This window comes from Mycteria americana, chromosome 2 (genome assembly GCF_035582795.1).
Source record: "Mycteria americana isolate JAX WOST 10 ecotype Jacksonville Zoo and Gardens chromosome 2, USCA_MyAme_1.0, whole genome shotgun sequence".
Taxonomy (NCBI): Eukaryota; Metazoa; Chordata; class Aves; order Ciconiiformes; family Ciconiidae; genus Mycteria; species Mycteria americana.
This window is the reverse complement of record NC_134366.1, coordinates 140367299-140391727: the sequence shown is the minus strand read 5'-3', so window position 1 is coordinate 140391727 and position 24429 is coordinate 140367299. Positions and strand designations below refer to the sequence as shown.

At 41.3% G+C, this 24429-nt stretch overlaps 2 protein-coding genes across 5 annotated transcripts in view; one reads left to right on the top strand and one right to left on the bottom strand.

Annotated features, from left to right (window-relative positions):
* Positions 1–4487, bottom strand: part of GDAP1 (ganglioside induced differentiation associated protein 1) — a 34040-nt gene extending 29553 nt beyond the window's left edge. Inside the window, exon 1 of the mRNA XM_075494831.1 lies at positions 4363–4487. The gene's annotated coding sequence lies outside the window, so the exon portion shown is untranslated. The remainder of the gene's footprint in view (positions 1–4362) is intronic.
* The window catches only part of JPH1 (junctophilin 1), an 85575-nt gene continuing 65280 nt past the window's right edge, over positions 4135–24429 (top strand). For 3 of the 4 annotated variants that reach the window (XM_075494829.1, XM_075494828.1, XM_075494826.1), the window contains exons 1-2: positions 4136–4561; positions 11215–11971. In XM_075494829.1, coding sequence (XP_075350944.1) covers positions 4183–4561; positions 11215–11971 — 1136 coding nt within the window. In that variant the 5' untranslated portion in view covers positions 4136–4182. Of the gene's footprint in view, positions 4562–11214; positions 11972–24429 lie in introns of all 4 variants that reach the window. The other variant, XM_075494825.1, reaches the window with a different exon arrangement.

Genomic DNA, 24429 nt, shown 5'->3' with positions numbered 1-24429 from the left:
GCAGGGCTCCATCACGCGTAATGGTTCCTTGGGAAGACAAACGCGATCACTCCGAATGTCCCCCCTTTCCTTCTTCTTCTCCCAGCTTTATATTCTGAGCATGACACCATATGGTATGGAATATCCCTTTGGTCAGTTGGGGTCAGCTGTCCCAGCCATGTCCCCTCCCAGCTTCTTGTGCACACCCAGCCTACTCGCTGGTGGGGTGGGGTGAGGAGCAGAAAAGGCCTTGACTCTGTTGAGCACTGCTCAGCAGTAACAAAAAGATCCCTGTGTTATCAACACTGTTTCCAGCACAAATCCAGAACAGAGCCCCATGCTAGCTACTATGAAGAAAATTAACTCTATCCCAGCCAAAACCAGCACATTCTCCGCCTCTTATTCCACACCATTTACATCATGCTCAGGTCTCACACTATCCAATACATCCTCATTACCCACCACCCCCCTTCCCACCCTTTGATACAATATATAGATATCATTCCCTTAAACTATGGACCACCCCTGTGAAATGGCTTTAAAAGTCCATAAATGTCAAAAAATATCCACAAAATGTCCACTGAGTTCATTTAGTCCATGACTTTGGGCTCCATCTGTTATGGTGGTCACTCAGGACAGGAGAGGTGGTGTGTTGCATGGAGTTACTGGGCACCAAAGCCAGCTCAGGTCGGGTCACTGCTGCAGTTGCACTGCTTCTTGTAAGGCTTGTCCTCCATTGGTTCAGGTGGCTCCTGCCATAGTAATTCCCGTAACATGCAACTCAAATCATGGGTTACAACAATTTAAAGATGTATCCATTACAATCTCCACCCCTGGTCCTTTCGGACTGGACAATAGGGTTTAACACTGCAATGAACTCCTCCTCTTGACCCTGCTCTGGCTTGGACTTATCCACAGACTGCAGTCCCTTAGGGCTGTACCTGCTCCAAGTGGAGCCTTATCTATCAGCCACAGTCTCTCCAGGGGTATACCTGCTGCGGCATAGACTTATCCGCAGCCACAGTCGCTTTGAGGTACACCTGCTCCATTGTGGCCTTATCCATGGGCCACAATGCCTTCACAGATATACCTACTCCAGCACGGCCTTACTCACAGCCACAGTCCCTTCAGAAGTAAATGTGTGCCAACATGGCCTTACCCATGGCTGCAGTCCCTCCAGGGGCGTACCTGCTCTGTCATGGGCTTATCCATGGCCACACGCTTTGAGGTGCTCCAGCATGACCTCATGCACAGCCACTGATGCTTCAAGGTGTACCTTCTCCAGCATGGACTTATCCTTGGGCCACAATCCCTTCAGCAGTATACCTGCTGCGGCACAGACATAACCATGGCCACAGACGCTTTGAGATGTACCTGCTCTGCCATGGACTTATCCACAGCCACAGACACTTTGGGGTGTCCTACTCCCACAGAGACCCACCCACAGGTCACAGTCCCTTTGACTCAAGTTCACACTGGAGTTCCAGCCTCTCCAGTACAGCAGCACAGAAACAGCAGCGATGCCCTGGCCATCTGCCAGCCCAGGCACATCCCCATGGCTGTTATCAAAATGTTCCCAGGCACAGCAGAGTCAGACGATAACCAGTACAGCAGCACAGCAAGCAGCGAAAGCAAAAAGCAGCCACTAACGAGCACTAGACTCTAATATACAGTAAGGCAAGCAAGCCCCGCGGCAAGCACAGGAGCCTGCCGATTAATAGCTAAACAGCAATAACAGCTATAAATTTGATGTAGCACATTCCAATTAAACCTGTCGTTCTCTTGAACCCTTCAAGCTCCACATTGAGTGCCAAAAAGGACTGCCGTGGTTTAACCCCAGCTGGCAACTAAGCCCCACACAGCTGCTCGCTCACTCCCTGCCGGTGGGATGAGGGAGAGAATCAGAAGGGTAAAAGAGAGAAAACTCGAGGGTTGAGATAAAGACAGTTTAACAGGTAAAGCAAAAGCCACGCACGCAAGCAAAGCAAAACAAGGAATTCATTCACTCCTTCCCATGGGCAGGCAGGTGTTCAGCCATCTCCAGGAAAGCAGGGCTCCATCACGCATTAACGGTGACTTGGGAAGACAAACGCCATCACTCCAAACGTCCCCCCTTCCTTCTTCTTCCCCCAGCTTTATATTCTGAGCATGACGCCATATGGTATGGAATAGCCCTTTGGTCAGTTGGGGTCAGCTGTCCCAGCCATGTCCCCTCCCAGCTTCTTGTGCACCCCCAGCCTACTCGCTGGTGGGGTGGGGTGAGGAGCAGAAAAGGCCTTGACTCTGTGTGAGCACTGCTCAGCAATATCAAAAACGCTCCTGTATTATCAACACTGTTTACAGCACAAATCCAAAACATAGCTTCATACTAGTTACTATGAAGAAAATTAACACTATCCCAGCCAAAACCAGCACACCCATCTCATGGACAAGGCACATGTCTTTGATCTTGTCTTTTTCTCTTTGCATGTATGTCTCCAAACGTGCGTGCAGTCCTTTACCTATGCATTTTCAAGCAGAACGAGAAATCCCAAAGCCCCTTGCTGGAACGGCAACAGGACTTCATAGCACACATTTCCTCTGATGGGAGAGGAGATAACAGGGGCATGTATCGGTTATAGTGCTCAACTCACTCCTGGAAAGAGCAGAGATACTTCAGCACTGAACTGTGGGAGTGTGGCATAAAAATGTACACAGATCGGTGTCCTGTGGAGCACAAAGCTTGAAAATTTACCCCAGTTAAATGGGTATGTTTAGTATGTGCAATATTTTAATTTCCTTTAGGCTTAAGTCAAAACTGCTTATAACTGGGCTGAATTTGGCATAAATTTCTGAAGCTTAACTGTCTCGACTTCTGATGGTTTGTGTTCAAATCTTTCATTTGCAATTACGTTTCTGCTTTTACTCACTGCTGCTAACATAACCATTGTTAGTTCCCCACTTTTCCAAACCATGTGTCCAGATAGTACCACGCCCCACGATTTATAAGTATGATTCATGCTTTTAACAAAAATCCCATTAAAGGCGAACATTTTCTTTCAGATTTTCTTCCAGTCCTGGTCTATAACTGCAAAAGAACAAAAAGCTAAGATGCCCTATGACAACAGCTTTCAGTCCCTTCTCCACTATTTTCTCTGCTATTTCTACGCTTCCGTGTTTCTCCTGTCATTTGTCCTTATATTTTTATCTGATTATCACATATCTGGCAAAGGAGTACTTGGCAGGATTTAGAGCTATTCAGTCACCCAACGGCCCTGGGGCTGAAGGCATAATGAGAGATTCCTTACAAAGTTCCCAGCAGCACTGCCCTTGAAAGGCCTTGATACCACTCAAGTTCCCCGTGCCCCGTGTTTCTAGCCCCGTGGTACTGCTCGTTTGCCCCTTCGGGAAGGTGGGCTCTGTGTGCGGATTGGAAAAAGGGACAGAGCGCAACTCAGCCGTGCTCCGCAGCAACAACGTCAGCGTAAAAGTAGTCTTAAAGCCCAGAGAAAGTAAAAATAAAAAATTAAAAATCACAGGTACTACTTGAAAACGCTCTCCTTTTGCCTACTTGTTGCAGGCGCTGGCAGGTGCGCAGAGGCAGCAGCAACCTGTCCGGGAACCAAAGGGACGGGCAGGGCTGAGGCAGGGCAAGGCGGCGCAGCCGGAGCTCGGAGCCGCCGGCCCCGCCGGGACGGACCGTGCCCCGCCGGACCATCCCCGGGCACCGCACGCCGCGGGGGCCCCGGCGCGGCTTGCGCGCCCGCCTTCCCCCGCCCGGCGACACGCGCGTCCCCGAGCTCGGGGGGGGCACCTTTCCCCGGGAGGGGAGGGCACACGGAGACCTCCCCCCGGCGGGCACCCGCCCGCTGCCAGTCGCTGCCGGGGGACGAGCCCACCCCAGCGCGGCAGCGGCGGCCGCAGCCCCCAGGCAGCCCGCGGGGCGCGCACCTGCCCCGCAGCAGCGGCGGCAACCCGGGCGGGGGCGGTGCCGGGCGGGGGGCGGAGGGGCGGGCAGGGAGGAGCGGGGGGCGGGCGCCGCTTGCCGCCGCGGGGTTGCGGCTGGGCTGGGCGCGGGCGGGCGGCCGGCGGAGCGCTCGCAGTCGCGGGGAGCGCCGGGGCGGGCGGCCGGCGGGCGAGAAGGGCAGGGCAGGCAAGGGAAGGGAAGGGAAAGCGGGCGGGAGGGAGGGAGGCGGCGGCGCCGCGCTCGCCCCGCTGCCCTGGATGACGGGCGGCCGGTTCGACTTCGACGATGGCGGCACCTACTGCGGCGGCTGGGAGGACGGAAAAGCCCACGGGCACGGCATCTGCACCGGGCCCAAGGGGCAGGGCGAGTACGCCGGCTCCTGGTCCCATGGCTTCGAGGTGGCGGGCGGCTACACCTGGCCCAGCGGCAACACCTACCTGGGCTACTGGGCGCAGGGCAAGCGCCACGGGCTGGGCGTGGAGACGAAGGGCAGGTGGATGTACCGCGGCGAGTGGTCCCACGGCTTCAAGGGGCGCTACGGCGTGCGGCAGAGCCTCAGCACGCCGGCCCGCTACGAGGGCACCTGGAGCAACGGGCTGCAGGACGGATACGGCGTCGAGACCTACGGGGACGGAGGTGGGCGCCGGCGGGGGGCGCCCCGCGCGCGGCGCGCCGGGGGGCGGGGGGCGCGCCTGCGTGGGCGCGCGCGCCGCGGGCAGGGCCCCTCCCCCCAGCCCCTGCCCAACCGCCGCCCTCGCGCCGACCCCGGGCGCGGCGGCCGTTTGCCCGGCACCGCCCGCGGCCCCTCAGCGCGGAGGGCTCTGCCCTCCTTCCCCTCTGTCCGTCCCCTGCCCGGCTCCGTGCGCCGCTCCCGGCGGCGAGCGCGCTTCTCAGCGGCCGGCCTCGCCGTCCCGCAGGCCCCGCTGGCGGACGGGGAGCGCCACAGGTGCCCGGCGCCCGCCCCGCCCCGCTCCGTGAGGCGCCTCTCGGCCCCGGCCGAGCGTGAACGGCCGCGCCGGGACGCGGGCTGGGCTCCGGAGCGGGTGGTGCTGCCGGGCTCGTGGCTTTCTCCCGGCCGGCTGGTAGAAATCCGCATTACGGCTGCCTGCAGACAGCTTTCCTTTTTCTCTGCCGAGGCGGCTGCCGGGCTCCCCGCCCGTGATAACGATAACCGGGGCCGGCAGCGCCTGTCTCGGAGAGAAAGCAGGCAAGCGAGCTCGCTGGCTCGCTCCCTTTGCACCGTTTTCCCGGTAAAACAGCAAGAACTTAATAGGCGAGCCGCTGTGCCTTCTTACTTGCTAGCAGGAGTAGCTTTATACACTCGATACGCTCGGCTTGTAAGCAGGACGCCAGAGGTAGTGAAGCAGGTACGCAACTTGCGTAAAATCAATGACACTCGGGTCCACCCTCATGTAATAACTCATATTCTATTAAAATATAGTATAGTTTTAAACATACTGCTCTAAGTATAAGCTGTGTGGTGAAATTACACAGGCCTGCCTCTCACACCCTTCACCACGAAAAAGCAAATGTTTCTAGGGCTGAGCTCCTGGTAGGTGTGTGGAGAGGATGAGGCAGTCGGCCCTCATGTTTAAGTTAGGAGCGGTCAAGAAGTCAAGGTTCAATAAGGTCGCTTAGGACTGGAGCTTATTTGAACGGCCAGTTACAGTTATTGTACCTCTGTCATTTCGTGCACTGCACAAAAAATACACCTGATATTTTTGAATTCGTCCTTTGCTCCTGTGATGCCATTGGCATCAGTGGAAGTGCCACCTGCGACTTCTGTGGAGTTGCTCTTCAACTTGGTTTGTTCCATTGTAGCAGGAAAAACTGGTCTCAGTTTTAGGACTAGAGAGTTGTTGGGTTTTTTTTACAGAAATGCTGCTTGCTTCAGCTTTGAACAACATGCTTACGTAACACGCAAGAAATAGAATTTACCAAAATCAGAGGTAATGTTCACATGATGCAACTAAAGGACTAACCCATGTATCAGATCTCTTGATTGATGCTGTTGCTGGTTTCTTCAAGGAATTTTGGTAAGAGATTTGTGGTCGAACTTTCAGGATCATGTCAGAGAATAGGTATTTTTGTATTAAACAGAAGAGACATTTACAGTTGGGGTCCTTTTTTTCTTTTCTGAAATACAAAATGTAGCGAGTTGGGTAAGATTCATTTCCTTCAGAAAATGAAATGTACTGTGGTTTTTGTACCTTGAACTCTTTTAATCCCCTTGTTTATACATATTTGTAGCTGTCTGAAAATTGTTTCCTTGTGTGGAAAGTTCTCAGAGTCAGCCTAGTGCTCAAAGTCGGCTGAGATATGCGTTTGGGCATTTTTAAAAAAAAAAAAAAAAAAAGGCATGCAAAGATCAGAATTTTAGTTTCACTTTCACCACACAATAGACTTTCCAGGTTTTATTATATTTGTTTTGGCTAGTAAATTAGAAGCTGAAGAATAGCTGAATTTGCAGTGGCCGTCTTTTTTTTTTTTTTTTTTTTTTTCTTTTCTTTCCAGAAAAGTAAATTGCTATTCAAGTAAATCTTCTAGGAGTGATTTTCTCAAACTAAAGTTCCTTTTATCTTTTTCTTTAGGCTTCTTGTGGAATTTTTAAAATCTCTATAATATTGATAATTGGAGGCAAATTCTCTAAATGTTAAGACTTAGACCCCACAGGAAATCCTTTGTCCGAAACAGCACATGAAGCATGCTGTTTACACTGTAAGATTTTTAGTCCTGTTAACTGAAATCTGTTACCATGGCCCCAGTCTTTTACGTGTTGCAGTTCATATGAACAGAGGGTGTGAAGTCCCATTGATTTTAATGAAAGTACTCATGAATGAAGCAAAGCAGTGCGTCATAGATGTTTGCAGATGTGTTTTTGTTTTTGTGCTCTGGGAACAATAGCTGTATTTGTACACCAGAAGAATGTCTGAAATGGTTTTACAAGGAAACCAGATTTACATATGTGTTTTTAACATGCTGTGAAATATTTGCAGGAAAGCTCTTCCTTTATTATGACCTGAGAATACCAGCATAGGGAAATAACTGTTTAGACTATGCCAATTGCCAGTTTGTTTTCAAACTCACTAAAATCCAGGTCTCTTTGCTGCTATTTTTTTCTTCTTTCCCCAGTATGTTGTTTTAAAATGCATTGGTGGTATTAGGAGATGTAGTTGAGGGAGGGAAAAGGAACATAAGCATTGACAGTGTTCCTCAGTGTTTCTGCACACAACACTTTGCACGACATGAGTAATATATGTCATGCTGTGTTTAAATGCTTAAAATTGTCACTCAGTCAAATCTCTGAGGAAAACACTGTGAATTATAAACCATGATCCTCCATTCATTGCATGTGCTTACGCTGGGCCTTCAAGTGGCCCGTCAGGTTGTTTCCTACAGCGATCTGGACTTTTGTGCCTCCTTTAAACTCCCTAGAATTTGTTGAATCTATGTGAATCTGTGAGCCTGTTGGAGCATTTTTTACAGAGGGACTAAGGCCTAATCTGAAACTTCAGTATGTGTAAATTAGTTAGCGGTTTATGGTCCTGCCAACGATAGCAATAACAGGCATCTTGCTGTAAGGTTGTGCATTGTCGTTCCACAGAGGTCAGTCAGTGGCAAACGAATCCTTAAGCAAAGGTCATCAGTAGTACATATGTTCATTGATTTCTAAGTGGTCTTCTTTTTAGATGCCTGTTTATCTAATATTTGAGTCTGAAAAGCATGCAAAAATCTTGATGTAACAATGAACTTGTTAAACCACAGAAGATGTAAGGGTCAGAGCAAGTGGAGTAGCTGATAGGTCCTTGGCTTCTCAGCTTTTTCACACAGCGTAGTTTTAAATTTTAGCTGCAAGTAGGCACTGACATTCACAGCTGTAAGATATAATGAGGTTTTTTTGGGAGGGATGGCACAATATAACTCTAAGGAGACAGGTTGGGAAATTATACCTTACAGCATCTTGCCAACAAAAACAAAAGAAAAAATATACTTTCTAATAGTTCTCAGGCTCAAAATACGAACACCTTTTAAGGGGAACCAATTAAATACCAGATGGAAGGTCAGTAGAAGTCGTGGCTGAATGTTTCTTCAGTTACAAAGGATACCAAGCCTACCTTTTGGAAAATTAATGCTGAACAATGTTATTGTTTTATGGTCAAATACAGTTTTAAATTAGCTTGGTAATTACATTGTTAATTAAAATTTTAACAGTTGACTCTTACTGGAACTGCTTTGAACAGTCGATTATAGTATAAGGTGAAACGGAAAGGTGTGTTTGTTGATATATCATTCATATTTATATCTATATAGAGAGATAGGTAAATACTGCATATTTTTGTATCTTCATATATGGGAAAAGCTTTTTTATCATGTCTTATATACTGTAGTATTTAATTATATTGCAGTATTAACATACCTTATCTTGCTCATTTAAAGTTTTCTAAAATTTCTTCTGTTGAAGAAGATGATACAGTTAAGGTCTGATATCAATTAAAATACTGTGTAAGTCTCTTGTATCTGCGTTCTGGACACTGTCCTCCATATGCTGTTAAAATATTTTTCCTTTAAAATGTAAGTTGAAAAAATCAGGGAAAATGAGTCGGCTTTCTAGCACTAGTGTCAGAAGCCTTTCCCTTAATGGATTTCTAATGACAGAAGAGATAGTTGTTACCTGCAAGACTGCACAAAATTCCAGCTAAATATCTTTGGTACTTTCCAAGGACCAATTCAGTATGAATCTTCCATTTTCTCATTGACTATTTTCTCTTTAGAAGAAGCTGGCATTGATTTTATTTCCCCAGTAGAAAGAAAAATCGGACAAGTAAATAGCACATCAGTTGTCCTTGTTTTAATGCCCTTATGGGCAACAGCAACCACTTCCACTTCTTTCTACAGAGTAGTGAAAAATACAAGTCCTAAATGAATCAAGTATTTTTGAGCTTTGCATGTTTATTAATTAAAACAAAATATTAGTAAGAAAAAAGGCTGATCTTTTGTACTTTTATAAAATTCCATACTGAAATAAGTTGATTCTACTTCAGGTCTGACACTCAACTAGCAACATGGAGAGCCATAATTATGAGCTGCTGCTCTAATGTAATGTTGTGGTATAATCAAAATTAGAATTAGATTTATTATTTTTAAATGAAATTAACTGGTCCAGAATGTTAGACAGATTGTTGTATGTAGCAGTAAGTATACGTAGCCAGATTCTTAGCTCCAGCATATCATTACGATACTAGGGGGATCCCAGATATAATTATGGACAAAATGTAGTCATTTATGCTCATAAAATATTAATATATTTCTGGGAAATGTCTGCTTAATAAGGAAAAAAATTACAATGTGGCTGTATTTTTGCAGGATTTACAGAATACGTCATACCAGTGCTTTGTGCTCATTTTTCTATTTGTTCTTCTCCATATGCTGAGATTTTTAAAATAATCATGTTTCTAGATTCAGCACCCTTACAACCAGTGCAGCAGTAGGTATCCAGGATACAGAGAATGAGAAAGAAACTAAGAAAGTTGTTTGTTTGTGTCAGCAGCCATCTGTTAAAACAAAAACCTTCCACTTGGTAGAATTTTCTACCAACACAAAATAGTTATGTTGTGGAACCTGTCTAGTATTATATAATAAAGAAAGCACACTTGGCAAATTTAATTGCATGTTAACACTGAAATATAACTTAGCAGAAGAGGTAATACAGTGAAGCACTAATTGATAGGTAATTGACATGTACATGACCAAAATAGTATGCTTATACAAAGAAGATCGAATCTCAAAGCAAATGAAGCTTTGATCTACATCTAAAACTGCAGGTATTGCACAAATATTTTCAGAAAAATTTAGTCAATCACTGAGTTTGACATTTGATATTTAGTTCTCTGAAGAATACTTTTTAATAGGTGCTCCAATTAAAGCAGATCAAAATCAAAGAAAGGTATTTTAAAGATTGCTTATTCATCCTTCTGTAAGAATATTCAGACTCAAAATAGCTTTTAAAAAAAAACAGAAGCAGCGCTAGGTGGGCGAGAGGCCTCATTTTGAGGAGCTTAAAGCTGTTTAATGGGAATTAGAGTGAAATGATCTTAGAAAGCAAATTATCTTGTATTTGCCAGTTGTGGGGTTCCTGGCACCTTCCTTTGCAACATCTGGTACAAATGGCTTTCAGAGACCAGCCACTGGAGTATGTATCTCGTCAAAATGAAAATGCTTTTTGAGAATACAAGAAAAAAATTGTCTGCGGTAGTAATCTGATAATGCTGGGTTTTGGCTCAGATGCAGCTTTGCGTGTACTCCGTTACATGGATATCCATGACTTCTCATATCAACTACCATGTTGCTCTTCCTTATATTGCTGTTCAAAAAAAATTACGAAAATAGTTACGATTGCAACAATGAAATATGTTTATGATAGAATGGTGTGCAATATCCTGTTTATTACTGCCTTGTCTGTCTTACGTACTGCAGAACAAATGAAAGGCAAAAAAAGTGCTAAAGGATTAATGTTTCTGATCTTTCTGTCACAACATAATGCAGAATGCAGTGCCATGTTTACGATACTGGAGACACCAAAAAGTGTTGATATCAAGAGTTCACGAAGAGTAAGATATACTGAGGTTTTGTTCTTCTACTCAAGTACATGCAAAAACTTTAAAATATATAATTTTACAATAGAGGTTTATAACAGTGGATCCAAAGGCCTGTCTGAAGACAAGACAATTTAATGAACTGTCAAATATCTCCTGACAAGGAGAGGTCTGTAGTCACCTTAAACCTAGGATAACAGGACGTTTACTACTCCTACTTGCTCTTTCTGTGAGCAGCTGGAGGCAAGAGACATGAGTGTCCTGCTCTCTCCCTTCCCTCCGTCCTTGTCTCCCTCCCCAGCTGACCGCATATAACGTGGCTCTGCTTCTGCTGACTGCCTCCCCATATGACCACCTTAAAAAAATGTTGAGGGAGTCCTGCTTTAGAAATTTCCCTTGAAAATTTTTTCATGGACAGATTCATTCAAAATATGCTTATGATTACAGCTACTGTGTCTTAGTTGCCAAAATAAATTACTTCAGCTGGGAAAGTGAAGGCTTTGTTAAGCGGAAAAATAATTTATAACAAAAACAAACAACAAAAGTAGTTTTTCTACTGTGTGATGTGCTGTGATTTTTCTGCATTTCTTCTTACCAAAGCCAGAGCTGACAACGTAGTATTGCCTGTAGCATACTGGATGTAGAGTAGGTCTTCTACTGTTTCCTAAATTTAATTTCTCCTTATTATTTTAAAAGGTACATACCAGGGGCAATGGACAGGAGGGATGCGACATGGATATGGTGTACGCCAGAGTGTACCCTATGGCATGGCAACTGTGATCCGTTCACCCCTCCGAACATCTCTAGCTTCACTTCGAAGTGAACAGAGCAATGGCACTGTTCTGCATGACGTCACTTCAGACAGTCCGGCTGGAACAAGAGGAGGTTTTGTGCTCAATTTTCACAGTGATCCAGAGGCCATGGGCATTAAGAAAAAAGGAGGCTTATTCAGAAGAGGATCCCTTCTTGGTAGTATAAAACTTAGAAAATCTGAATCTAGGTCATCGATATCTAGCAAACGGAGCTCTGTCAGGAGTGATGCTGCTATGAGCAGAATTAGTTCTAGCGATGCCAACTCTACAATTAGTTTTGGAGACGGTGACTGTGATTATTGCCCTATGGAAGACCATGTTGATGCCACCACTACAGAAACCTATATGGGTGAATGGAAGAATGACAAGCGCAGTGGTTTTGGTATTAGTGAGCGTTCAAATGGTATGAAATATGAAGGAGAATGGCTAAATAACAGGCGGCATGGATATGGATGTACCATGTTTCCAGATGGCACCAAAGAAGAGGGAAAATATAAAAATAACATTTTGGTCCGTGGAATAAGAAAGCAACTTATACCAATACGAAACACAAAAACTAGAGAAAAGGTGGACAGAGCAATAGAGGGTGCACAGAGAGCAGCTGCCATGGCAAGAACCAAAGTGGAAATTGCAACTTCAAGGTATGTTATTGCAAAAATATATTTGTTCATTACTGAATTTTCAGAAACAAAAATGTGTTATAATATGTGAGCTCTTATTATTGACAAAAGAGTCAAAAGTGCAAGGGTGTAAATGTTGTCTTTAGTGAGTACTTGCTCACCTTTCAGTTTCACATGTGTAAGTCCATTGACTTTAGTGACATTACACATATGAAACTTAGAACTTCAGCTCATTTGAGTAAAGATGTTCGTATATGTTCCATAACATACTGTGAAAGTAAATTTCCACCACTCGTACATTTCTGCTTTCACTCAAGAGCTGCTGCATTATGCCTTTAAACCTATTTGGAAAATAAAACTAATCAGGAAACAGAATGATTTAGGGGATGTGAGGTGACGATTGAGTATCTTCTCATAAGCGTGCTCCAGTTGTGCTTATTGTGTTGATGATTTGTTGGGTAGGATCTGAGCCTCACTGAAGTTGCCCATTTGACATTGAACATCTTAAGGTGCATCTGTTTATCTGAGAGACTGTGGTATGAACAGTGTAAGAATAACAGTCGAGGCTCTTGTGCTTAGAGGTTGTTGATTTGGTTGCCAGGACAGTATCTGCCAAAAAGAGTTCTGTATGAGGACTCTTTCATTTTGGAGCACGTTTCTCCTGCAGTCTGAATTTGTCTGGATCTTATGACCACCACTTCAAATAGCGGTGGTCGTCTTCTCCCCACCCCCTGCCGCGTGTTTGAGATGGGAGAAGTGTACGGCTATTAGTAGTGGGGAAAAAAAAAGTCATTTTCACTTTGAACTCCTAACCAACAACCAAGCAAAGTTGTATGAAATGGAATTGTTACAAATTAAATCAGTGTTTTTAATAAACCAGGTTTTTTTAAATATTTAATATTTAATAAATAATAAATCAGTAATTTTAATAGGTTTTACTATTAAGTCGGAGAGCTCTTTAAAAAGCTATTTAATTCTTAATGCCTTCCAATAAGTGTCTGTGGCAGTTTCTCTGTTGTTGGTTTTAGTTTGTTTCCTCAGGCAGGCTTTTCTTGAAATATGCTGTGGACCAGAAAAAGAGCCCAGAAATGTGCATGAAAGAAAATCTTCATGCTATTTTAGAAAGAGGATGTCACATTACACTTAGAGCTGAACAACTGATTCCTGATTTAGTGTGGTCGGTAGTGTGTGCTCAGCGACTATCCTTTTTCTGACAGTCATAAAGAATACAGAAAAGACCAAAAACTGTGTAAGTGGAAAAGCTTGAATATATGGATGGCTCATAGCAAAAACTAGTTGAGACAAAAACATGAAGAAGTTAGCATACTGTTAAAGAACCTTTCTGAGCATTGGTCACCTAAGTAACTAGAGGGTACCATATACTCAATTACTTCTATAAATATATGTAAGGCATTATATGACAGCATACCACATTAGTAAAGCAGAGCAGTGGTAGCTAACTTTAAGAAATTACTGTCTGTTCTGTCAGTTGAATCATGTTCTGTCAGTATATAAGCCCTAGTTCTGAAAAAATTGATTTGATGGGATGCGTGGACAGGGGGAATCACCACTTTGAGTCTATATAAAGCTATTAAAAAGCTGTAGTCTGAGACAGTTGGGTTACAAGGCACAGTGTATGCACTTCCTCTTTAAGAAGGGATATGTCTCTGAAGTGTTTTGTTTGCTGTTCCTTCCCTTCAATTTTAGGTGAAAAACAGAGTTCAAATTGCTTCTTTTGGAACAGTCCATGCAAACAATGTTTATTTCTTGAAAAGATGTTTTTGAAAGCGCCAACAACAGAAAGCATCAGTTGTAGTGCAGCTGTGACCATGGGCTATTCCTTTGTTTTTTCAGCTGAGAATCTCTCTGAAACAGTCCCATGACTACCAGTATGGATAGCAAGATTGTAGATTCAGGTTTCTTCTCTTTTAGTAGCCTTTGCACTAACCGTACTGGCACTGAGTCAAAGGCAAAGAGACGGCAAAGAGACCTGACGCTTAGTCAGGCAACATCAGGCATAAAGATTACATTAACTTCACTTGTGAGCACATGTTGGACTCGCCTAGTAAGGATGGCACGACCTTTCCCATCTCTGAAGTTTTCAGAGCTGCCTTTAGTATCAACCATTGGGAGCAAGGCTATGGCATTATGTGAACTAAGGGACTGTCATACTGGCAGAGTCAGTAGCACTGACTGTCTAAGAGCCAGATCATCTGGAAGAGAGTCTAGAAGAGCACTGAGGAAGAAACTTCCGCTTTGGACAGTTGCTAAATTCTAGGTTGACTGGATTGGTATGGTTTCAGGATGAGAGAACTTGCTTCTGTCCCACTGAAACTTGAGGACCAGTGTTGGTTTATGACTGCTTTTTTTAACCAAACTGATACATTAATAATTTATTAATCCTTCAGACAGTAGCATTCCTGCAATGTCTTAGATGAATGTGAGGATGGTGGTCTTGTCTGTTTCCTAACAATCACTACTACACAAAAAAAAATCGAGGAGTGCCTTTTTTCATTTCAATAATGTGTAATACAAAGGTGGCTCTGCCCATGTGGCATAACCTCACCGCACGCTGGTCTGTAAAACCTTCTATGTTTCAGACCTGGCAGATGTCACCAGCAATGCATGCTTACTGGAGGTTTCCATTCCATTAGTGGAAGAACTCTCCAGATAGACCTTTTCTCACCCCAAAAAACATGGAATGTCCAGGTTTCCATTCCAAAGAGCTAGAAACCCTGACTCTCAGCCAGATACCTTCCTTTTCAATGCAACTTCGAGTTGTACGCTGTTCTTACTGTATTTTTTGTTCCCAAAATGTTTGCTCAGCCAAATGAAACCAGACCATACTCCTCTTCATAGCTCCCTGCTGGTCATGACAGGTTTGGCTGGTAGTTTGACCTGTGACAGATGTCCACACAGTCATCAACAAGACCAACCACTGTGTTGCTTTATATTCTCAATGTCTTTTTATGTCTAAAAGTCCTCCTTAATAATCTGTTCGGTGTTCTTTTATCTATCATGGCAGTTCGCTCTACAAAGAAAAATCTAAAAGTTGGGTTAAATGTTGCTTCTCTGAGCCTGCATTTACATTGGCTCTCCTGACTGAGCCTTAGGGTTTTTGAGGCATTTCTACTGAGGTGCTTTAGATGTAATAGCAGCATTTCTCAAAAGATACCAGGTCACAAAATCATTTGATGTATAGAAAGCTGCTGTATAAGGGAAATAGTTACCAGCCTCTGCTACACAGACCTGTATCCAAAACAGATTATAAATTAGCAATGAATAAAAATGCTTTTAAAATGATAGCACAGCTTAACAGTCTTCATTATGTATTATAGTTTTACTAGCCGTATTTAAGACAAAATATTAAGATGTAAATGTAAAAATCCCAGAATTTGAGGAATTTCAGAAGTATGTTCAATATTTTTCCCTTTTAAAATATTAAAGGCTTTTTTTTTTTTTTAAATCATCATTATTATAGGCAGTAATTAGGTCAAATTCATCTAACCCATTTGTGCTAAAAGCAGTCAGGTTTATTCTATATGCCTTTTTTGGGGCTTGGTGTCTAAAAGGAAAAGGTGCCTTCCAGAAATTTTTAATAAATTATTTTCTATGTTATTTCAAGCATGTGTGAAATGCTTCAAATGCTGGAAGATGTACATTTGGGAGAGCCCTTTGGAAGATGTTAAAAAGCCCCAAATGTCCACTCAACCAAGAGTCACATAGAAACTTGTTTTGAGGATACCAAATATTTCTCACTGTAAGGATTTTGAACTTCCTTTTCATTTCTGTCATGTATGTTATTCAAAGGAGATAACCCTCTGCAGTTCAATATGAACTGGAATTATATTAGAGCACTTCTTTCCTAGTACAAAAATCACTTAAGTTCTGATTAGAGGAGCTATTTAGTGTATATTAACTTTGCCTTCATCAATACTTATGATGGTATAAACTGTAATGTTTTGGGAATTAATTTTCAGAGTTTGAACATAAACTTACCTTCAAATACTCAGTATCACTGGGTGCTTTTAAATGTATCAGTCCTGTAAGTAAATATGTACCACTGGAAGCAGAAGGAATTGTTTCTTTGCATAGTCCCCTTCATATACCAGATTCTTTCTAGAAAAGTCAATGTTAGGTGTTAAGAATTGAGCTCCCAGAGCCAGGCCTTTTTTTTTTTTTTTTTTTATTTTCTTCCTTTGGATTTTTTCTAGCTAATGCTCAACTAGAAATTCTCCTTTAAGTGTTGACTCTCTGAGGAAAAAAACTTTTCAGGGACACAGAGGGACAAGGTAAAAGTACAGTAAGAGTAAGAAATATGAATCGGAAGATAGTGTGTGGAGGGAAAGGGAGAAAGAAATCAAGACAAAAAATGTTTCCTTGTTGATATTTTCCTTATACTCCATTGGTCTTTCAGGTCATAAAACAGGTTAAAGAATTATATCTTCTTTTTTATTCTCTTTTCCACAGAAGCTAAATACTTTTAATTACTCCAAAGTTGTGAGTGAGTTTTAAGTAAGGTGTACTGTCATAATATGCTGTGAGAACTTTTGACCACCTTAAAAGCAATATTGTAATGGGTTTTCATTACATGAGCACCTGAGATTTGGTGAAGGATAATGGTGCCTTTGTATTAGGCACTGCACAAACAAATTACCCTGTCTAGAGACCTTGCAGTCTGGGAAAATGGCAGTGCGCGATAAACGGAAAGAAACTGGCAAAAGACTGTGGAAGGACCCAAGATCAAGATAACAGTAAAATTAATATCTTGCAACTAATAACATAGAGCAGTTCCTCCTTGTTAATTAGCTCTCTGTGCTCAGATAGCAGTGACTAGCAAGTCTCTGGTCAGGAAGACCTTTTAAGGGGAGCACTGAAGGGGGATTAAGTGGTGTCTTTTCTGCAGCAATTTCTTTTTCAGAGCAGCTTTTTTAGACAGCTCAATTTTATTTTTAATATGTTTGTGTCCAAGTCCGCAGATGCTATGGCTTAGTTTCAGCCTTTATTTTTTAATAGAAACTACTGAAACTCTGGTTGTGATCCTGTGTCATGAGCAGCCTGCTTTGTTCTGCGCGGTTGCGAAGGAGCCTTGAGTTGGTGGAGGGGCCACAGGAGGAAGGTGCAGGAGACCCAGGTGCACTGCGTAGCGGAGACCCAGTCTAACAATTTTGATTTTGTTTGGGAATGAGCCTGCTGCCACAGCCTGGACTTTCTTGGGTCCCTGCTCTCCCTCGCTGTCATAGTGGCCTCCTGGAGCCAGTAGCTGGCTCGTGTAATGTTCCATGCTGAGGATGATTTAGAGAACTCTGATTTACCCTGAGGCCTGGCCTGGCGCTGCCCCAGCCTGGGCCTGGGCGCTTAGTGCTGGCTTCAAGTCACTGGGCAGCACCTGCTTCTGAACGGCGCAGCTCAGTTGTCCGCCCTGGAGCACTAGCGTTTGCAGTACAGCGGTTATATATGAAACCCGTGCTTATATTTTTCATAACTTTAATTCAGAGTAAGTTTCAGTGTGCTGTGCTGCATGTGGTGGGTTTATGTGAAGCGTGTGGAACGGTCAGGAAGGAGCACTAAGTGATTTAGTAGCCAGTTCCTTTGTTGCGTGCATTGCCTTGTGTGACCAGTGCTCTCAGCTTGACCTGAACGAACTGTGATTTCTAGGGAGAGCTGGAATTATATGCATGTGGGAGTATAGTTTGTGTCCACACTAGATGGCAGCTGCCAATCATTCCAAACAGCACTGAATTATGTGCACCGCACACAGCTTTCCATGATGGATTTAGCTGACTCTACCAATCTCACTTTACTCAAGAAACTAAACTGGACACTTGCAAGACTAGTGCCTCACACATCTTTGAGATGCTTTACTTATTATAGCCGAAATATGAACATTGTGTTTAGGAATAGGATCCAACAAATACCAAAGGTATTTATATAAGACTGCTTGCTTTAGTACAAAGAGCTGCCTTAAGTTCAAAACAAAATCAGTTTTAATCATTTTACTACATAGTCTATTTGAAGATAACAAATAAAATGCTGTGGTAAAATTTAAAATAAGTCTCAAGCTACTATGGATAGTAATTTTAATGTTAATTCTGTATTCTTAGAGGAAACCATATGTTCCTTGAATCCTGTGGGAGTTATACCACTAACTTCAGTGGGGCACATTTTCACTCAAATTTCGCAAACAACTCGTTGGTAAAAGAATATAGTCTTGGACTGTTCCTCTGTTATTTGCTGGGGAATGAATAATACATCTGTTTGAAATATACAAATTGTATAAACATCGCTATATAGATTTGATTTCTTTTCTTAGTATTTAATGCAGTAAGATTACACGGCTGAAAATATGCAAAATTACTCCTGTACTATCCCTCAGCTGGAAATTCAAGAAAGCCTCAAGTATTTAACTTTTTGATCAAATTACCAATATCCAAATACACCTACCTACAGCCATAAGTCTGAATAAGGATATATTTTAAAAAAGAAAGGCAGTTCTGGAGTATAGCCAATCTTACTTTGTGTTTGTATTAGACATAGCATTGTTACCCCAGAATTGCTTTTCTAACTTTTTTAATATCAGGAGATTGCTAATACAAGATTGAAAATATTCTCTGCTTTCAAAACATAAATGAACCAACACTGCACCACTGCTTTTAAAATAAGAAAGCCTTTTTTTAATATACAAACCTTTTTGAAATGTTTCTTTGTTCAGATGGGTAAGGGCTTTTTGCCCATTTTCCAGAATGCTTAATTTAGGAACTGCTCTTTACAGTGGCAGCCCAGCATATATATGTGAAAACACTAATGCTTTTTTTTTTTTTTTGTGATACTGAGATACAGTAGCAAAAGACTAATATTTTTTTTCTGTAGCCAAAGAGGATGAGCTGTTATGCAGATTCTTGCCTTAGTTTTTACACAGCATCTCAGTTTTGGTCTGTATTACAACAATTGTTCAAAAGCTAAGCTGCAAACAGCATCTGTCTCTACTGACTTTCAGGAGAGTTTCTGTGATGGAAATAAATCTCCATTTAAAACCCAAAATCTGGATTGTTTGTTGTCACGTATGAACCATAGTGTAAAGCCATTAGACTTATGTTATTGATTGCTATAAAAATATTCTCAAAAAAAAAAGATACTATTTCTACTGTATTTAGTACAACTACATACATATGGCTAGTAGTACTAGTCAGAGCTTGAGTAATTTACTTGTTTTGCTCAAAGACTAAACCAATTAATACAGAACGTTCCCAGCTTTTCTTCAAAGAAATAAGAAAACATGCTGTCATTGAACTATAATATCGTTGATCAATATTCTACAGAGTAGGATGTTTTTCAGTGAACAAATACAGCAGAAAAACAGTAATTTAAATGATTTAGTTAATGCCCTCTATGTTGATCTAATTGTATATTTCCCAAATAATAATTGATTAATTTTATGAAAACTGGTGTAGTTCAATGAGTAATGCTGTTTGTTTGAATACTAATTGATCAGTGATACATATTATGACTTCTGTTCTTTTTTCTGGCAATTAATACCTTTTTCTGTTTTATATATCTAATAGACATTGGTACATATTTTCATACACTGACTTGCTGTATTTTGCCTACCTCACTATTATTTTCCTCTTTTATTACTGCTCTATTTGTACATCGTTATGTTTTCTGCTTCTTCGTTCTTCTACAGTTCTCTGCTCTCATTGTTGGGGGAGGCAGAGGCGCAGACTCTTTGTGGCTAGTGTCCAGGAGTAGATTTCTCCTTATGAGTTTGTCTTCCCTCAAACCCATGTAAACATTTAACATCTGCAACAACCTATTGATTATTATTGTTGCCCTTTTTAGGAGTTTTCCCAGTTCTACTATATAGATCTAGTCTCCCAAGAGCTCATTCCTGAGGTCACCTCAAAGCCTCTTACTTTATATATGAAGTTAGGGTTGTTTTGCCTGGCCCTTCACTCTTAAGCTTAAATTGAACTTAATTTGCCATTTAAGAGTGATCAGTGAGTTTTGTGCAGCCCTTCTTTGCAGTTGTCCCTCAGACTTCTCTTCTGTAACACTGACGTTCACAAATTCTGCCACTTAGCTGTTCGCACATTTTCCCCAACATTTATGAATGTCATGGGTTCTCAGCCCTGAGCCCTGTGGATATCCAGTGGTGAACCTTCTCGGTTGGGAAAAACAGTCATTTAATCCATTCCATTATATTCTGTTTCTGAACTAATTTTTTATTCACTTAAGCATTTCTTCTTTTTTTTTTCATCTTAAGTTCCTCCACTTAGATTCTAAAGAGTTTCTGGTGAGGAATGCTACACTTTGGTCCTACTACATTAAAAACAGGGATTGATGGGAAAAGATGGTATTACTGTTTTGTACTTGAAAGCCAGGAATTTCCTTATTAGCGTCTGGCTAATATGAAATCAGTTAAATATGAGTTCTCAGCTCTTTTGTTCTAGGAGTTTAAGAAGAAAGCCATATATTTCTCTTTTTTTCTTACCACTCTGAATCTGGTAGGCTGCTGTTAAGGCTTGTTTAGTTACCTTACTGCTATAATGCAGCACCTCCACTTTGTGCTTGCCTCAGTTTACTGGCATATATAAGATGCGGGAGAGCTGATTTTGATGCTACTTTTACAAAATCTTTCTTTCTCTGAATTTTTAGACCACTTCAGAAAAAAATGTGTTGGATTATGTCAGTCTTACAGCTACACAAAAGGACTTAAAATCCAAAGGTGGAAACAAGCAAGACTCTAAGGTTTTCACTGTTGAGGTGAAACTTGACTTCCATAGGGAAAAGAAGTAACACCAATAAATCTTAGTTATGACTAAGCTAAAGTGACTTCATAGGAACTGGCTCTGTGTGTGTATTCAGCCCAAGTTCACTTTTTAAGCACTGTCACTTACAGGAATTTATGATGTCAATTATATAAGCATTTTAATGTAATTAATTATTGCTTAATTCATTCAAGAAAATAGTTCTGGTTTTGCATAGAAATTCACTTTGCAGAATTATGGTGACGTTTCCTCTTGGATTATCTGCTTTTATACACTCACTGTTAAACTTAAAACCATTTCATATAATCTGTCTGACCCTGAAACCGTTTATTGTCTTTTCCTTAGTAAAACTAACCCACATGTTTGAGATGTTCTGATCTTTTCCTCTGTTCTTTGACACTGAATTGTCTCATTTTGCAAGTAAAAGTTTCAAGTGAGACGGAAAATGAACTTGCTTAGGTGCAAGTCAGCTGAGGAAACAAGCATTTTGTACGCAACTCTGACATTTCCATCTATTAATAAAAGAAACTTTGGAGCAGATCAAAGAAAACCTTTTAAAAGTTAAGTCCACTGTATTTTGCTTCAGATTACAGTAAGGAGTGTTTTAACCCAGGTTATTGTTTTCAAGAATGTTTACTGTTTAAAAAATACTTTTGGTGTGCTTTGCCCCTCCTATTCCCATGCTTTCACTTTAAATGTTTTGTTCCTTCCAAGGTGAATATGAAGTAGAATATAAGGTAAAATGAATAGCAAGATTCTGTTAATATCTCCAATAGTAAGCATTGTAAACCCACCTTTTCTTACTTTTCATAGTCATATTTTCCTGTGAAAAATTTTAAATATATCAAGAAGTTATTACTTAATATAATAAGCATTTAACATTAATGCAGCAACAGTGTGGTAAGAAAAAAGGAGCTGAGAGAAAAAATGGAAGTCTTGAATTTTAGAGCTATTTTAAATTAAATTAGTATCTCTTTATGGTTGCTTTACTGTCCGTTCTCCAAAAAGTACTGTTTTTTTCAGAAAAAGTAGAAGTTCCTTCAGCATTCCATTAGCATAAACTTCATGTGCCACTCAGAAATTGCCTACACACTTAATTTTCTATTTGCTTGCTTATCTTGAGGTGTCATCAGCTTGTTTTGCATTATGAGATTGCTGTTTGAAGCGTTTTTGTGAAAGTTTTCCTTCTTTGTTTTAGCTCTTCTGTTCAATTATTTGTGTATGTGTCACCCATTCCCAATCACTGATGAGCCTTGCTTAGGAATGGATACCATTAAGAATAATTTCAGATACTTTTTTATTTTCTAGAAAATGTAAATTCCTTGTCAATATCCTCATGTTTTGACCCTGTTATTGCTGTCAGTGTAACGCATCTTCTTCTGTTAGAAAGAAATGCATTAGATGGATTAGCGAAGCACTAAAAATACCTTTGCTTAACCACCAAATTATATAACTATCCGATTTCTGTTGGCTGCTGGTCTCATGCTGTGGTGCGTTTTCAAAATCTGCATTTTACAGCACATCAGGTGAAAAAAGTTTTTGGTTTACATCAGATCTTCTTTCAGAGTTTCAAATATATCTGGTTTTTTAATATCATTTTTCATTCAAAAGGTTAAAAGTAGGATTTACTGGAAGCTTCTGATAACTTGTCACTTCAAAATTTGAAAATGCTGCTGCTTTTATATGATATATTCCTTTTTTTTAGTCACTCTGGGGTGGTATGTCTGATGTTTTCTTTGGGTTTGTGGTTTGTTTTGGCGAGGGTGTTTTTTAATGAATAGTAATTTAGATCAGATTTACTGCTGAGGGCCATGGTACTGTGAAATAAGATGAGTCATTTTTCTAGAAAGCTCTTTACATATGCAGGAGAAGATTTGGTCACAATGACCAGCTGTAGAGCTAAGTGTCATCTTTTATCTGCACTTTCTGTATCATTTGAAATAAAGGATTTTCTAGAGTTAATCTATTCCAGAGACCTCTGTAAGGAGAGAACAAGAGGAAAATTGTTAATCTTCCCTTAGATTAATTAAATCTTTGTCATTTCAAGATTCTTCTTTAAATTTAATCTTAAAAATCTAAAGTGATTTATCTCTCAGTACGCTATTCCAGTACTTGACTGTATAAAAAGGACTAGTAGTAAGTTGATGCTATAACTCAAATTCTCTTTGCATTGGTGAATGAAAAAAAAAGAGGCTCAATTTAACCGTGTAGATAATTGACTGAAATGCTCACCAAAAATGTTTGTGATGGGATAACTTTGTAGACTTCTGGCTTTTTTCTCTTTCTTTATGGCAAAAAGCTCATGTTGTATTGCAATGGAACTGTTGCCAGTGGTCGGGTTCTGTGCGATAGGGCTGCAAGATTTTGTTCTTTGTGAATGTGACAAGACAAGTCCGCTTGTATCCCAGGGTCAACCAAGTGTCACCTTAGTCTGCAGTTACATCCTTTCCTGCTGTTTGTTTTTCTATTGTGTAGCTGTAATGAAAAAGAAAAAAACTGAATGCATGAAAAAAGGAAATGATGCCATCAGAGCAATCCCTTTGCATGTAAGGGAAAAGACTCTACTTATAATCAGCTGGCTAAAGGGCATGAGAACATCCTGAAAGGTAATTGGGCACCTTTTGTTGAAATACTTTGATATATCACATTAACTTGTTCAGTGTTGCTCAGAAACAATGCCTGTAGACAGAGGCACAATACTATGCCTTTTTCCCTTTACTCAGTGCCAAAAAATGCAGTTATCGTAGTATACAGCATCATGTTAAAGCTCGTATTGGTTATGTACTGCTTCTGGAGGAGTATGTACACAAAGGGTTCAAACTTTCCTCAGCAAGCTTTTTTGTGCTTTCACCCATGATGTTCTTTACAAGTGAGTGGGAGAAGCCTATGCCTTTTTGAGACCCTTCTCAGAATTCATCTCTGCAGTCAAATGTCTTGTAGAGTACGAGTAGAGAGCTGAAGTTGTTACTATTTGTTTCTGATTGAACAACTTACTATTGTTCTTCCATTTGCTCTCACTCCATTCTGTCTGGAATGTTTGTCTCCACATGTTTCATCTCGTCTTTCAAGTTGTACGGACGCTGGGGCCTGTTCACCATATATGTTTTAAATGACCGAAATGGTGGAACCTAGTCTACTTGTCATCGTGCAAGTGTTAGCAAAATATATGCACTAATAATAACAAGAGCAATGAGAAGATGATTTCCTGTGGGGGTTTTTTAGAACTCTGTTGTTTTATTTATATCCAAGAATATTGTCTTCAAAAGCACTGTGCTGGTAAGAATAAACAAGGCTTTTTTCTCTGTCTCTTTTCCCTGTGACTTACCAGGAAAGAATCACAGACTTCTAGTCTTCAAGTCTCTAGTTTCTGCTCAAAAGGAAATAACTAGTCTCTGCCCATGGATGTTGGGGTGCATGCAATTGCTGCGAGCCGCTAGAGAGAACGGTATCAAGGCATTATGGCTATCTCTTCTGCCTTTCTACTGTTGAAATATGGCTTAATATTTATGCCAAAGAAAATAGTCACAGATTTTTATAATTAAAAAAAAAAAACTTAGGTAAGAGGATTATGTTGAACCTAGTGAATAAAGCAGTGAGTTCAAGCACGAGCATTTTAAAGTGGAAGACCTACATTCTTTAATAGCAAGAACAAGGAAAGATTGGCATGATTCAGATTCTGGTATTTATAAGTGAAAGCAGGAGAGTTTCAAG